This window comes from Salvelinus namaycush, chromosome 37 (assembly GCF_016432855.1).
Source record: "Salvelinus namaycush isolate Seneca chromosome 37, SaNama_1.0, whole genome shotgun sequence".
Taxonomy (NCBI): Eukaryota; Metazoa; Chordata; class Actinopteri; order Salmoniformes; family Salmonidae; genus Salvelinus; species Salvelinus namaycush.
Window position 1 is genome coordinate 22,387,419 of NC_052343.1, and position 15,608 is coordinate 22,403,026.

The 15,608-nt window shown below is 42.6% G+C and overlaps 1 protein-coding gene across 1 annotated transcript; it reads right to left on the bottom strand.

Moving 5' to 3' along the window:
• Window positions 1–319: 319 nt before the first annotated feature.
• Window positions 320–15,260, bottom strand: LOC120031155 (frizzled-6-like). Its single transcript, XM_038976755.1, has 8 exons — window positions 15,147–15,260; window positions 12,943–13,254; window positions 9,051–9,247; window positions 8,344–8,752; window positions 5,839–6,441; window positions 3,194–3,342; window positions 2,541–2,978; window positions 320–2,421 (listed from the first exon to the last, which is right to left on the bottom strand). The coding sequence occupies exons 2-8, from the start codon at window positions 13,126–13,128 to the stop codon at window positions 2,265–2,267; spliced, it is 2,139 nt and encodes a 712-aa protein (XP_038832683.1). The 5' UTR covers window positions 13,129–13,254; window positions 15,147–15,260; the 3' UTR covers window positions 320–2,264.
• Window positions 15,261–15,608: the final 348 nt, after the last annotated feature.

Sequence of the window (15,608 nt, forward strand, 5' to 3'; positions counted from 1 at the left end):
GTCTATTGGTGCTTTCAAGACAACTGGAACCCAGAAAAGAACGAGGTCAAATCATGATGTCAGTTATTTTCAGGTCGCAAAGTCTGAGCTCTAGAAAGACACCAGAGTTTCTGACTTGGAATTCCGAGTTGGATGAACGTTGAAAAAGACTTTTCCCAGTCGGAGCTAGTTTTTTCCCGTCTTGAACGCACTGAAGTCAGAAGTCTGCAAGTTACGAGTTCCCAGTTGTTTTGATCGCGGAATTTAACACAAACATGACAACATGGTTCACTATGTGTATGGGCGATACAAAACTAGGCATCCATTCATGAGACAAATTTTATTTTATTTTATTCAATAATCTTTTATTAAAAGGAAATATAACTGATACAAAATATATATCAAATAGTACATACAACATAAGACTACAAAAGTTCACAAAAATGTACAGGGAATTTAAAATATATTTAAAACATCTATAGCCTAAACAAGTCTATATGCAATCAAGGATGAGTAGTGGTTATATTAGTCATGTGTGAAGGAATGGAAGCAAGAGAACAAATTCCCTTTAGCTGTAACCTTTGTCTTCTGATAGCCACATAATAATATACAATACATATGGATGAAGATCAAGGACAGGGTCAGATTAAAGACAATAAAACAATTCAGCATGGAGGGATTCAAATACTTCTCAAATTATTTATGTATGTATGTATGTATGTATGTATGGATGGATAAATGTTTTTTATTAATAAAGGGTGCAAGACTTATTCCCAACAGGCCTTTCGGGAAAATGCTTGCAAGAAAAATGTGTCGTCAAACACAGTTCATGGATTACCAGTAAGAATCATGACAATTTAAATACTGAACAAAAGCCACACATTGGTCAAAATAGATCAACTCAACTAGGTACATGCTTTGGATTGGATTTCGTCTCTGATTTTTCTACTGTTTTCATATTGGATCATCAGTTAGTATGTTAGGTATACATACTATATATATTTGGTTTAAAGATAATTGCGTAACAGAAATATAAACTCCAAAAAAAGACATCCGATCTCTGTACAAATTGTACAGTACTGGGTTCAGTACTTTGCACTGGGTTCATCTCTAAGTGGTAACTCCTCTAGTGTAGTGAGATGTCAAACCACAACAACTTACATAATGTCAAGAGTCAGAAATAAGCCTGGTTACTTTGTCCACATATTTCACTGGAGATGAATATGCACATGGAATGACTATGTCACACATGTAAAGCATCTGTAGGTAGACAGACAAAAAAGTAGGTTATCTGAAGACCATGATTTAGTTCACAAGGCACATTCTTCTAGAAACTGTAGTATAAAAAATACATGCTCCACTCAGATTTACTGGAAATGAAGTTCATGACGAGAGTCAGCAAAATTGAAAAATGCTTATGTAACTATTTATAGATATACTGAAGAACACTGTAATGGAAAAGGAATGAAAAGTAGAGTAGCAGACTGAGTGTATTGGTAGTCAGAACCTGTCTACTGCAATTACTTTAACTACAGAACTGCTATGCTTGCTACTCATTGTTTCATGATGGAATTATCTACATACACATGACATTAACCATTTGAATACAAAAATAAAATAAAAAGAGTTAACCACCACAGCTAGATATCTTTGAAGTTCTGATTGTTTGGTGAAACATTCACGATTTTCAAGCGCTTAAACTCAGTGTAAAGACTAGTCCAGTGATAAAAAATAAAATAGTTTACATAAATATTGCCAGTGTATATTCTACACACTTTACATATCAATCTACCCTCAGAAAAGTACAGCTTTCATAAGTAAATAAACAATATGTCAACCTAAGTGACTGTTTTACAGCAGGGAAATGCAACCGTTGGTCTGAAGAGCTGCATGATTCTCTAACCTCATTCACCTTGGTGGCCAGTGATCCAGTCAAGCTGACTGATGTACAGTAGCTACACCTGTTGGGTCGGTCACTGAAGGGAGCTCTCTAGGACCCTGGTGGCCCACCTAGTCTCCTCCTTCCGGTCTCTGTGGTGTGAAGGAAAACTCCTGTCCTTTGGATTTTCTCAACTTTCTATTCTCCCTCAGGTACTTAATCGATCCACTAATATCACTGATTGTTCCGAGAGTGTACACATCTGGTATGGTATGACAGGCTAAATCAGTTGCTCATTTGAAAGGAAGAACAGAACAAAAACCAGCAGACACTCAGTCCAGCCCCTGAGGACCAGAGTCACCCATCTTTGTTGGTGTTAAGTATCATAGGAGCCTGCTGGTTGGGCTCAGAAGCTGCTGTCCTTGTCCTTTTTCTCCTCCGGTAACTGGCGAACCAGGTGAGGGACAGAGCCTTTCGCACTGCCGCTGTGGGAGTGGCTTAAAGCCAGGTGCTGTCCACTGGGCACCTGTCTCGTCTCTGATAGTTCACTCCGGGGAGTCATCCTACAAGACAAGTTTGTAAAAAAACAACCTATAAACATTGGAGCGGACAAAACCTTTTGAAGTACGTATGTATAGGTCAGAAAGTACTTGGGCAAAAGGGTGAAAGTATCTGTCTTTACCTTCCCTCTGGGACTCTGTGGAAGCTCTCTGAGCGGCTGCTAACCTTGCTGGAGCTGCCCTTTTTACTACGTCTCTCTGCCCCCTCTCTCCCCCCAGACAGGGCCTGTCCACTGGGCTGCTTCTCCCTGTCCCTCTCCCCCAGCCTGGAGCCACGGGTGGAGCTGCCTCTCTCCAGCTGCTCCCTGGCAGAGGCCTCAGATGAGCCCCTGGCCTCAGAGAAAGAAGCCTGACTCCGGATGACCTCATGGTTGACCACTGCTGAGGTGCCGTGGTTGCCTGTGGCTGAGGCACCGGTGCTGGTGCCCATGGACTTGGAGATGACCTTGAGTTTGTGGGAGCCGGGGTTGTAGTGGTTCTTCTTGTGCTGGACACGGCTGTTGTGTTTGAGGAAGAACTCACAGGACTCCTGGAGAACTCTACGGCTCTCACTAATGGGGCTGGATAGAGAAATATAATTAGAACACAGTAGAATTATATCTATCTGCAATCTGTAAATGTTGCATACTGTAAAACCCAAGTTGCTTCCCAAATGGAACCCTATTCCTTATATAATGCACTACTTTTGCACTAGGGTGCCATTTGGGATACAATCCATGGAAGAATATGATTTGTTTCAGCAGTTGAGAGACAGGCATTAGTGAAATGTCCTTACTCTTTCTTCCTGGTCCTGTTGAAGAAGAAGGCCCATTCTGAGCAGGTCTTCTTGCTGCTGACCCAGAACACAGCTGAGATCCCAACCACCAGGGTCATCAGGTATTTAATCAGGAATAGGGACAGGTCCGGGCGACCAGACTCTGTAGTCTGAAACACAACATTACAGTGTTATAAACTGTATTATAAACCGGGTAGTTTGAGCCCTGAATGCTGATTGGCTGAAAGCCGTGGTACATCACGTGTATGACATAAAAATACTTTTTACTGTTCTAATTAAGTTGGTAACCAGTTTATAATAGCAATAAGGCACCTCGGGGGTTTGTGGTATATGGCCAAGCCATTAGCCGTGGAATATTAGCCATATACACTACCGGTCAAAGGGTTTTAGAACACCTACTCATTCAAGGGTTTGTCTTTATTTTGACTATTTTCTACATTGTAGAATAATAGTGAAGACATCAAAACTATGAAATAACACATATGGAATCATGTAGTAACCAAACAACTGTTAAACAAATCAAAATATATTTCATATTTGAGATTCTTCAAATAGCCACCCTTTGCCTGGATGACAGCTTTGCACACTCTTGGCATTTTATCAACCAGCTTCATGAGGTAATCACCTGGAATGCATTTCAATTAACAGGTGTGCCTTGTTTAAAGTTAATTTGTGGAATGTCTTTCCTTCTTAATGTGTTTGAGCCAATCAGTTGTGTTGTGACAAGGTAGGGGTGGTATACAGAAGATAGCCCTATGTGGTAAAAGACCAAGTCCATATTAAGGCAATAACAGCTCAAATAAGCAAAGAGAAACGACAGTATATCATACCTTTAAGACATGAAGGTCAGTCAATACAGAAAATGTCAAGAACTTTAAAAGTTTCTTCAAGTGCAGTCGCAAAAACCATCAAGCGCTATGATGAAACTGGCTCTCATGAGGACCGCCACAGGAATGGAAGACCCAGAGTTACCTCTGCTGCAGAGGATAAGTTCATTAGTTCCAGCCTCAGAAATTGCAGCCCAAATAAATGCTTTACAGAGTTCAAGTAACAGACATCTCAACATCAACTGTTCAGAGGAGACCTGTGAATCAGGCCTTCATGGTCGAATTGCTGCACATAAACCACTACTAAAGGACACCAATAAGAAGAAGAGACTTGTTTGGGCCAAGAAACACAAGCAATGGACATTAGACCGGTGTAAATATGTCCTTTGGTCTGGAGTTCAAATTAGAGATTTTTGGTTCCAACCGCCGTGTCTTTGTGAGACGCAGAGTAGGTGAACGGATGATCTCCGCATGTGGTTCCCACCGTGATTCATGGAGGAGAGGTGTTATGGTGTGGGGGTGCTTTGCTGGTGACACTGTGATTTATTTAGAATTCAAGGCACACTTAACCAGCATGGCTTCCACAGCATTCTGCAGCGATATGCCATCCCATCTGGTTTTGGCTTAGCGGGACTACAATTTGTTTTTCAACAGGACAATGACCCAACACAACTCCAGGCTGTGTAAGGGCTATTTTACCAAGAAGGAGAGTGATGGAGTGCTGCATCAGATGACCTGGCCTCCACAATCTCCCGACCTCAACCAAATTGAGATGGTTTGGGATGAGTCGGACCGCAGAGTTAAGGAAAAGCAGCTAACAAGTGCTCAGCATATGTGGGAACTCCTTCAAGACTGTTGGAAAAGCATTCCAGGTGAAGCTGGTTGAGAGAATTTACATTTGAGTAATTTAGCAGATGCTCTTATCCAGAGAGACGTACATTCCTCTTAAGATAGCTAGGTGGGACAACCACATATCACAGTAAGTATACTTTTTCTCAATAAAGTAGCTATCAGCAAAGCTAGAAATAGGGTGGGGGGGGTCAAGTGCAATTTTGTTGTTTCAGGAATATTTTATTATTATCCCTTTTGGGAGTATTTTTTTAAGATACTCTATGAAGAGGTAGGGTTTCAGGTGCTTTCCGAAGATGGAAAGGGACTCTGCTGTCAGGGGGAAGCTGGTTCCACCCTTGGGGAGCCAGGACAAAGAAGAGCTTGGACTGGGCTGAGCAGGAGCTGCCCTTCAATAGGGGTGAGATGGCCAAGAGACCAGAGGTGGCAGAACAGAGTGCTCGGGTTGGGGTGTAGGGCTTGAGCATAGGTAGGGAGAGGCAGTGCTCCGTAGGCAAGCACCATGGTCTTGTAGTGAATGCAAGCTTCGACTGGAAGCCGGTGGAGTGTGCTGAGGAGCAGGGTGACATGGGAGAACTTGGGAAAGTTTTAAAACCAGGTGGGCTGCAGCATTCTGAATAAGTTGCAGGGATTTGATGGCACAAGTGGGAAACCCAGCCAGCAGCGAGTTGCAGTAGTCCAGACGGGAGAGGACAAGTGCTGGGATTAGGACCTGCGCAACTTCCTGTGTGAGGTAGGGTCATACTCTACGGATGTTGTACCACACCCCCTCGTGCCTTATTGCTTAATGAGACCATTTTCATTTAAACATCTGCCAAATATAATCATACATTTTACTGTGGCTGAAAGAAGGCATAAGAAGAGCAATGATTTTTAACATCTATTAATGTTAGATTAATTTTGCAGTGGTATATCTTCATAGAGATATCAAATTATTATGAAAATGTTCTAGTGCTAAGCGTGTGTTACCTTGTGTGAGCAAGGAATACTGTACTCCTGGCAACGGTCATTGATCCAGGTGTTTTCCCAGGTGGAGCGCTGGCTCTGTTCATAGATATAACACCCCTGCAGAGTGACCAGGGGCACCAGGTACAGACCACTGAACACCCCAATACGGATCATAAACTTCTTCAGCTTCTCCTGGTTCCTCTCATCGTGCTGGATCACCTGACGCACGTTGTTGAGCGACACGATCCCAGCCAGGAGCAGAGACAGCCCCACCACCACCCCGATACACAGCGGCGCCAGCACAAAGTACCGCAGCGCGTCCAGATCATAGAGCCCCACGAAGCACACCCCGCTGATGTTATCTCCCTCCACCTTGTTGAGAGCCAGTAGCATGACAGTTAGTGCGCCGGGGATCCCCCAAGCGACAGAGTGGAACCACACCGCCTTCTTCTCGATGGCCTCGCAGCTCCACTTGGGCCCGGCGGCCAGGAACCAGGTGATGGTGAGGATGACCCACCAGACGATGCCAGCCAGGGAGAAGAAGTAGAGTAGCATGAAGAGTAACGTACAGCCTTTACTCTGGGAGCCCAGCACTACCGTGTCCATGGCAGCCGGGTGCACCGCCTGGAATGAATGAATGAATAAATAGATTAACGAATGAATGACTACTTTTATGTCCCATAGAGAAGTTTGCTAGGAAAAGAAGTATACCTGGCATACATATAAAACATCACAATATATAGTTACATGACTTCAGATATCGTCATAAAACATACATCACAAGACATGGGCTGTATCCCAATGGCACCCTATTCCTTACATAGAGTGGATTTGGAAAGTACTCATACCCCTTCACTTTTTCTACATTTTGTTACGTTACAGCCTTATTCTAAAATTGAATAAATTCATTTTGTCCCTCAATCTACACACAATATCCCATAATGACGAAGTGAAAACAGGTTGATATTTTTGCACATTTATTAAAAATTAAAAACAGAAATACATTATTTACATAATTATTCAGACCCTTTGCTATGAGACTAGAAATTGAGCTCAGGTGCATCCTGTTTCCATTGATCCTCCTTGAGATGTTTCTACAACTTGATTGGAGTCCACCTGTGGTAAATTCAAATTGATTGGACATAATTTGGAAAGGCATAGAACTGTCTATATAAGGTCCCACAGTTGACAGTGCATGTCAGAGCAAAAACCAAGCCATGAGGTCAAAGGAATTGTCCGTAGAGCTCCCGAGACAGGATTGTGTCGAGGCACAGATCTGGAGAAGGGTACCAAAACATTTCTGCAGCATTGAAGGTCCCCAAGAATACAGTGGCCTCCATCATTCTTAAATTGAAGAAGTTTGGAACCACCAAGACTCTTCCTAGGGCTGGCCGCCCAGCCAAACTGAGCAATCGGGGTAGAAGGGCCTTGGTAAGAGAGTTGACCAAGAACCTGATGGTCACTCTGACAGAGCTCCAGCGTTCCTCTGTGGAGATGGGAGAACCTTCCAGAAGGACAACCATCTCTGCAGCACTCCACCAATCAGGCCTTTATGGTAGAGTGGCCAGACGGACGCCACTCCTCAGTAAAAGGCACATGACAGCCCGCTTGGAATTTGCCAGGGGGCACCTAAAGGACTCTCATACCATGACTAACAAGATTCTCTGGTCTGATGAAACCAAAATTGACCTCTTTGACCTGAATGCCAAGCGTCATGTCTGGAGGAAACCTGGCACCATCCCTACAGTGAAGCATGGTGGTGGCAGGATCATTCTGTGGAGATGTTTTTCAGCGACAGGGACTGGGAGACTAGTCAAGATCGAGGAAAAGATTAACAGAACAAAGTACAGAGTGATCCTTGATGAAAACCTGCTCCAGAGCGCTCAAGACCTCAGACTGGAGCAAAGGTTCACCTTCCAACAGGACAATGACCCTAAGCACTCTGCCAAGACAATGCAGGAGTGGCTTTGGAACAAGTCTCTGAATGTCCGTGAGTGGCCTAGCCAGAGTCCGGACTTGAACCCGATCGAACATCTCTGGAGACCTGAAAATAGCAGTGCAACGACACACCTCATCCAACTTGACAGAGCTTGAGAGGATCTGCAGAGAACAATGGAAGAAACTCCCCAAATACAGATGTGCCAAGCTGCTTGTAGCATCATACCCTAAAAGAATCAGGGCTGTAATCGCTGCCAAAGGTGCTTCAACAAAGTACTGAGTAAAGGGTCTGAATACTTATGTAAATGTGATATTTGTATTATTATTTTTAATACATTTGCCTCCCATAAAATGTAAAACTGTTTTTGCTTCATCATTATGGGGTATTGTGTGTAGATTGATGAGGATAAAAACAATTAAATACATTTTTGAATAAGACTAATGTAACAAAATGTAGAAAAAGTGGTCTGAATACTTTCCGAATGCACTGTAGTACAATACTTTAGACCAGGGTCCATAGGGCTCTGGTCTAAAGGAGTGCACAATACAGGGGATTGGTTGCCATTTCAGACACAGACATACACAGACCTTGTTGCAGGATGCATTGTTCCCCAGCAGGAAGCCGATGAAGTAGATGAGCGACACGAAGCTGTAGCACACGGCGTAGAAGATGATTGGCCGTTCGGGGTAGCGGAAGCGTTTGACGTCGATGAGGAAGGTGAGAAAGGTGAAGAGCGTGGCGCAGAGGCAGACGATGGAGCACACCCCGATGAAGGTCTTGGCGAACTCGATCTCATGGGGCTTGAAGTACATGTTGGCGCAAGGGGGAGCGCAGTCCCCGGCACCCAGGAACGTGGATCCCTGGCCGGGTCGGGTCTTCAGCTGAAGGGGGCACCAGAAGCCCATGTCCCTCTTGGCAGACAGAGAGGTCTTGGGTGTGGTCAGTCTGGTTGGTGGCAGGACTGAGCCATCTGGAGAGTATAGGCAATCTTCCAATCTAGAGGAGAAAATGTAGGGTGAAGAATCAAAACCATAACTAAATGAATACCAATTCAAAACGTAGTGCTGATAAATGTAATAACTGGTCAACTGGCTGTTAGCAAGCAGTTTATAAACGCTTACTATTTGGTCATCTGAAAAAAGTCAGGCATGTGCCTTTTCATCTATACAACTTGGCACAGTACAACACGCCTATGTATGTAACAGATGTTGTGGCTCAGTGAACCTCGCACACGTGATGTGTAACCTGGCCTGAGACCTGGAGAATTGAGTTCAACTCAGTCAGTCACATTTACCTGTCGCACTTCAGCTCCGGAGGCCAGGTGATGCCGAAGGTGCCGATGTCCTTCCTGCAGTCTGACCTCACTTTCTCACACAGGTCACGACATGGCCGGATCACTTTGGTGTCCTCAGTGCATGCTGGGATAAAGGCCTGACACAGGAAGTGATGTACATCCGGAGAGCAGCGCAGGTTGACCAGCGGCATGAAGGGCTATGGAGACAGAGGGAGGGAAGGGGGAGGGGGAGTGAAATAGAAAGAGAGAAAGGGAGAGAGAGAGAGAAAGAAAGAAGGAGAGGGAGAAAGATAGACATAGATCCATTCAGATTTTTATGGTTCAAGAAATACTAGGGTTGCAAAATTCCAGTATCTTTCCCTCAATTCAAAGGTTTTCCAGAAGTCCTGGTTGTAGTTTCTGGATTTCTGTCCTAATTTTGGGAAAACCTGGGAAAGTTACTGGAATTTTGCTACCCGAGTAAATACTAGTACCATGTTCCTGTAGCTGTACCTGTAAGGGTGGAGCTGAACAAATGGTCAGGCATGTTTTTAATCCAATAACCAATATTGATTTCAACTAGATTCATCTAGACATCACAACAGTTTGTAATTAAAAAGTCAGTCAACGTGAGGTTAATACCGTCACTCACGGCCACAATACAGTCCATGCAGTTCCCTTGCCATGGGCAGATCCATAAATAAAATTGTTTTATTTTCCTGTACATGTGACTTGGTTGGAAAAGCTAAAAAGGCTACAGTACATAAGGCTGTACTGCACTGTATTATGGTGCCACACAAAGGGTTCCTTTCACAGGCTGTCTCAGTTTCAACAGGTTTGAGTAGAGGGGGGTGGGGGTCGGCATCAGGAAATGACTCTGGGACTATTTGGAAACCAGGAGTCAAGAGGGATGTTGACTGGATTGGACAGAACTGTTGGGTTTCTGCTCAGTATCCATTCCATCACACTAAAGCTGCTGCTCTGATCTAACAACCGGTAAACAGTTCACAGTGATTTCTACCAAAGTATGAAAACATATCTTTCCAAAGCATGAATGGTGATTTTTGGCATTGTTGAGTCACGCTTAACAGAGTTTTTCCAAATAAACAGATCTTGTCGAAGTAACGACCATATCACAAAAGCTTAAGATACCATCTGTAACGACTGCCACAAATCATTCCCAAAACAATTAGAACTGGATCCTTCAAAGGTTACAGACTGTATCATGTGGCCATCTTAATCTAAGGGCCACTTGGTTTGGATCAGATACTCCATGTTATCAAACATTCCTGTTCAGTTTACAAATGCAGTTGTGCAGAAAGAACTATGACTGCTGGAGGCAGTAAATCCAGCCGATGTTTACACTGTATAAGCAACATTTCCCCATCAATCCAACCATCAACACAGGGCCAATCTAACAACTACACTATTCAACATTCTCTCCCTGATGGTTTCTCCAGCCTCAGGCTGGCTGCAGCCCAGATCTAGATGGGGCCTGGGGAACTGGCTCTCCGACTGTATGAGTCCTTGTTTCACTTCTTTAGAGGTTCCAAACTACATCTCAAAGAGCTCTTCTTAGTCTGCCGTTTCTTGTATTTTTCTGTGGAGCCACTGTAAATAGGAATACATTTAGAGTGTATTGGAATTGGGGCCTCTGTATATCCTCATTCAAAAAGCTTGTTCCCTCTACTGTGGATTTCCACACAAGGTCCCTTGACTATGGGTAACAATGACTCAATTAACCTTTTACTGCAGTTGTAATGGTCTGGGTGTAGCTGGTGCAGAGGAGTCAGGCGCAGGACAGCAGAGATGAGTAACACAAGTAACTTTACTCAAATATTCCAATAAGATGTCGTAATACCGAACCCACAATAACGGACCGAACATACATAAAACAATCACGCACAAAAACCATGGGGAAAACAGAGGGTTAAATAATGAACATGTAATTGGGGAATTGAAACCAGGTGTGTAAAACAAAGACAAAATATAAATAGAAAATGAAAAGTGGATCGGCGATGGCTAGAAGGCCGGTGACGTCGACCGCCGAACGCCGCCTGAACAAGGAGAGGGACCGACTTCGGCGGAAGTCGTGAAAGCAGTGGGCTAAATCAGGGTCACACAGAGTGTTTCTTGGTAGTCTTAAACAAATATACACCTCACACACATGGTTATGGGCTTTAAAAAAAGAAAACACCTGTACCATGTCAGAAATATAGTTGAAATGTATTAAATAAAAATGTTGCATCCCAATATTACACTTTATATACATCACAGAAGACTGAAATATAACAAAACCGTTTGACATAGAAACACCAGATTACTGGCAGTTATTTTTTTTAAATGTTTATTAATTATTAAATTATGAAAATATGAATAACATTTCACCCATAAACTTCCCTTTTCGTCCTCATGCTAGCTACCAGTAGCCACAGCAGCCATTATGGAATGAACAACAAGGGAGCTGATTGGCTGACACTACCATTCCAAAATGGCTGCGGTGGCTACTGCTAGCTAGCATGAGGACGAAAAGGGAAGTTTTGGGGGAAAACTAGCAGTATTTCAATCTTCTTGATGTATCAGTGTGGTGGGGAAACTAGCAGTATTTCAATCTTCTCAATGCATCAGTGTGGATAAAGGTAACATTTGGAGTACAATTTCAAAGCAAAAAGAGAACATTCACACGGTAGTGCCTCCTCTATTGAAGTTCAGGTATCTCCCATCCCTGCATTGAGGTACCTTTTCCAACCCATATCTCACACCAGCTCCACGGTGTCTTAATGGAACCATGATTGCGTTCCGAACTATGTCCTGCTCTGTGTAAAAAAGCATAACGGTAGGGTCGGTCTCTTATGGCAAAGATGGCTGGTAGCCCTATGCGAGACTGCTGGCATCGAAACCCCCCCACTGGGGGAAAGGAGTTCCAATGGCGGGCCTTAAGGCTATTATAACTGGTGGCGGTGGGGAGGTGGATGGTTGTTGAAAAATGTTGCTGAAAAACAGCAAGTGAGAGAACGAGGGTAAGTTGACATATAAATACCTCCTTAGATTTACACCCATTGGTTGAGAGAGGAAGGTGATCATTGCAAAAGTGAGTCCATGGGCAAGCGTGAGGAATGTGTATTATTGTGCCGTGCTTATAGGCTATAAGGTAAATAGGTGAATGACGTTCCACACATGGCTAATAGGAAAGAGAAGAAACAGGACGCTATGCTGACGATGATACGTTTGTATTCACTCCCAGGATGCCAGTAGAATAGGAAACAAAAGTGAATTATGTTATGCTGACTGGATGAAGTTAAACGAGCATGCAGTCTTCTGATTGAACTTTCGTAAACTACATTACATGTAACTGAACACTGCATCTACAGCGAGAGCGGATGGAAGACCTTTGAGAATGCTAAGACACAAGCTTCAATACTCAGCTATCAAATTAAACTGTCACATGCGGTGAATACAACAAGTGTAGACCTTACATTGAAATGCTTACTTACAAGCCCTTAACCAACAGTGCTGTTCAAGAAGTTAAGGAAATATTTTTCCATTAAAAAGACTGCATTTCCTCTACATCTTAGCAAGTTCATAGAGAATGGTTTGAAAAATAGTTATTTTAATACACAATTATCCTTTTGCACCTGTTGGATTCAAGGCAAACATATGAAAAAAAGCTATTACATATGTACGATCTTAATTTGATCATCCTGCAGCAGGATAAATTCCCTGTGATGCAGGTCATTTAAAACATGTTGGGTATTTGAGGTTTAAAAAGGCTTCTGTAGTTGGTAATTTCCTCTGACATTTTAGACTTGATTTCCCCTTACGAAAAATGTATCAAAACCCTACAAAAATGTCCCCTCTATGCTCCAAGTCTGATGGGAAATCTAAGGGTTTTATCACAGTGAGAAACACTCACCTCCATCCTGCTGGCTGCTATGTCCTGGTCATAGTGCTCCATCATGTTGGGGAAGAAGGTCATGTTGTAGAGCATCCCCAGGCAGCGATGCACCTTGATGGGTTCACAGGTGAACAGACTGTGGGCGTGGCAGCTCCTCGCCCCTATCAGTGCCAGGCACACCCAGACCAGCCTGGATATCATCATGGTGGCAGCCGGTTGCTAGGCTAAACTCTTTGTGTATAAACAGCTCTATTTGGTTCAGTGGAGGGATAACTTTATTTTGGGGCCCAAATCACTCTTCATCCACATTCCTCTAGGCTTGCTGGGGTCCTATCCATGGAGACAAAAGGAGTAATGACAGGTAAAACATTCCCATCAGCCACCACATCATCGGCACGGTGGCATGTTCGGAAATCGCAAGCTTTAAAAAAGAACAGAGTATAATTTATCTGGTATGTTTTGAAGGGCTAGTATGGAGTTTGGTTCCAAAGCATTAAAAGGTCGTGTGCAGCAGTTTTTTTCTCAATATCAAATCATTTCTAGTTACAACTAAGTACCTTACTGTGATTGTTTTCAATTAAAGTGGTCCCCCCCCCAAAAAATGAAATGGCTAGCTAGTTAGCGGTGGTGCGCGCTAATAGCCTTTCAATCGGTGACGCCACTTGCTCTGCGACCTTGAAGTTGTGGGATCCCTTTGCTCCGCAAGGGCCCCAGCTTTTGTGGAGCGATGGGTAACGATGCTTCGTGGGCGACTGTTGTTGATGTGTGCAGAGGGTCCCTGGTTCGCGAGGGGACGGACTAAAGTTAAACTGTTACATTAGCAAAGATATTTGGTTGGACTGTCTGGGAGTGGTCTCACTCCTGAAATAACTAAAAACTAGCTGTTATTGGCAGAGAGGTTTTGAACTCTCTTTCTTATTGGTCTATTAACTAATTGATATCACCAGGCAGGCCAAAACACCATCCCAGAAAAACAGGCTGAAATTTCAGGTGGCGTTTTCAAACAGCTCTTACACTAAAAGGGCACTATCACAATATTATTCCAATCTCATTGTGTGGAAATATGTATAAAACACAGGAAATCACGTTTTTTCACTGCATTGGGCCTTGAACGCCAATATTTCTAACACCTTAGTGATAAAATTTACAAAGTCATTGTAAATAATAATTTGTTCTTAACTGACTTGCCTAGTTAAATAAAGGTTACACACAGATAATTCATATTGATCTGAGTGGATTATTGCTAGTGAGAAATACATCTGTCCAGTCTCTTCTGCAGTGGATTATGTGGTAGAATTGCACACTGAATTGCAAACTAATTCAATAACAGCATCAGCTTGTTGATACAGGTTTAAAGCTTTAAGTGTCTTGTGAAGTCTGGTACGTAACAATGTCTGATTGGAGCATGCCACGCCATCTAATCTCACACAGGTAATGATTCACAGAAAGCACTGTCTGGAATGCATGCAGTTTGCATTCAATAAGTGTATAATTTGCTGTACTGCAGAAGATAAATCACATATTTCCCTTTTTAATCTGCTGCAATAGTCCTATGCACTTTTGTATGGTTTTTTATTTGTTGTTTTGTTTATGTTTACATGTATGTGTGTGTTTGAGCTGTGGAGAGAATTGCTTTAACAATAAACAAACAAATCAATCAAAACTGATTTAATTATTATTATTATTATTATGATTTTACCAAACAATCTAATGTTTTGCTGCTGTATCGATTTGCATATAGCGAACCACGTGACTTTTTCTATTATGTTCAGTAGCTTGGAATAGTTGAGCCAACAAAAAACATATTCGATCCCCAAATTAGGCTACTAACAAAAATAGCACTGAGAAAAGGCTATTGAATAGTAAAATGGTTTGACTTGGTTACAATTCACGTACACTCCAGTCAAATTATTTTAAAAAACATCGATTTTTCATTTTTAAAGTAAAAAACAACTACTTCAGAATAAACCCTATTATCAAAGGTTTAAGAAAATTACACTGCAGTTACATGGAATACTTAGAATAGGAATATACAGTTCCTTTCTTCATGTTTTTCCCAAATTGGCATTCGGAAACTCCATTTGTTCCCCATGTCTGGCAGCCAACTTCGGGAAGTGCGACTAGTAAATATCCCTGTCTCAGTGCCTTGGAAAGGGCCTCGATAAGTTTCGAATGTAACATCTATTTAGACAAGGACAGAAAAGTCACACAATTACACTTACCCTTTCGTTATTAGTTTTTCCTAAAGAAAGGGCATCGTTCCATTGCAATCCTTTCGGATTTTGCGACAATGTTTCCAGCGACTTTGAACTATCCCCCGCCTTCTTCCTTTCAGCTCCACATCCTGTCTGACTCCGTGTTCGATACAACACCCATATACAGTAACAATCCGGGGAAATACTGGCCGTTGTTATATGCAAGTGCTATTATCAAGCGTAGACAGTGTAGCCACAAACATTATGTATTTTATAGTGGTACTATTCAAAGTAGATGGATAGTCCTCCATCTCAGATAATACATGCATCATAACGCTGTATCAACTTTGTACAATTTAGTGATGATTTTTGTTAAATTATTATATTTTTCACTGTAAGGGGAGAATTCAAGTTGTACATTAAAGATACAAAATTCACATAAAAAGGCTGCAGATGAAATGTCACAAAGAAATGCTGATCATGGTTGTA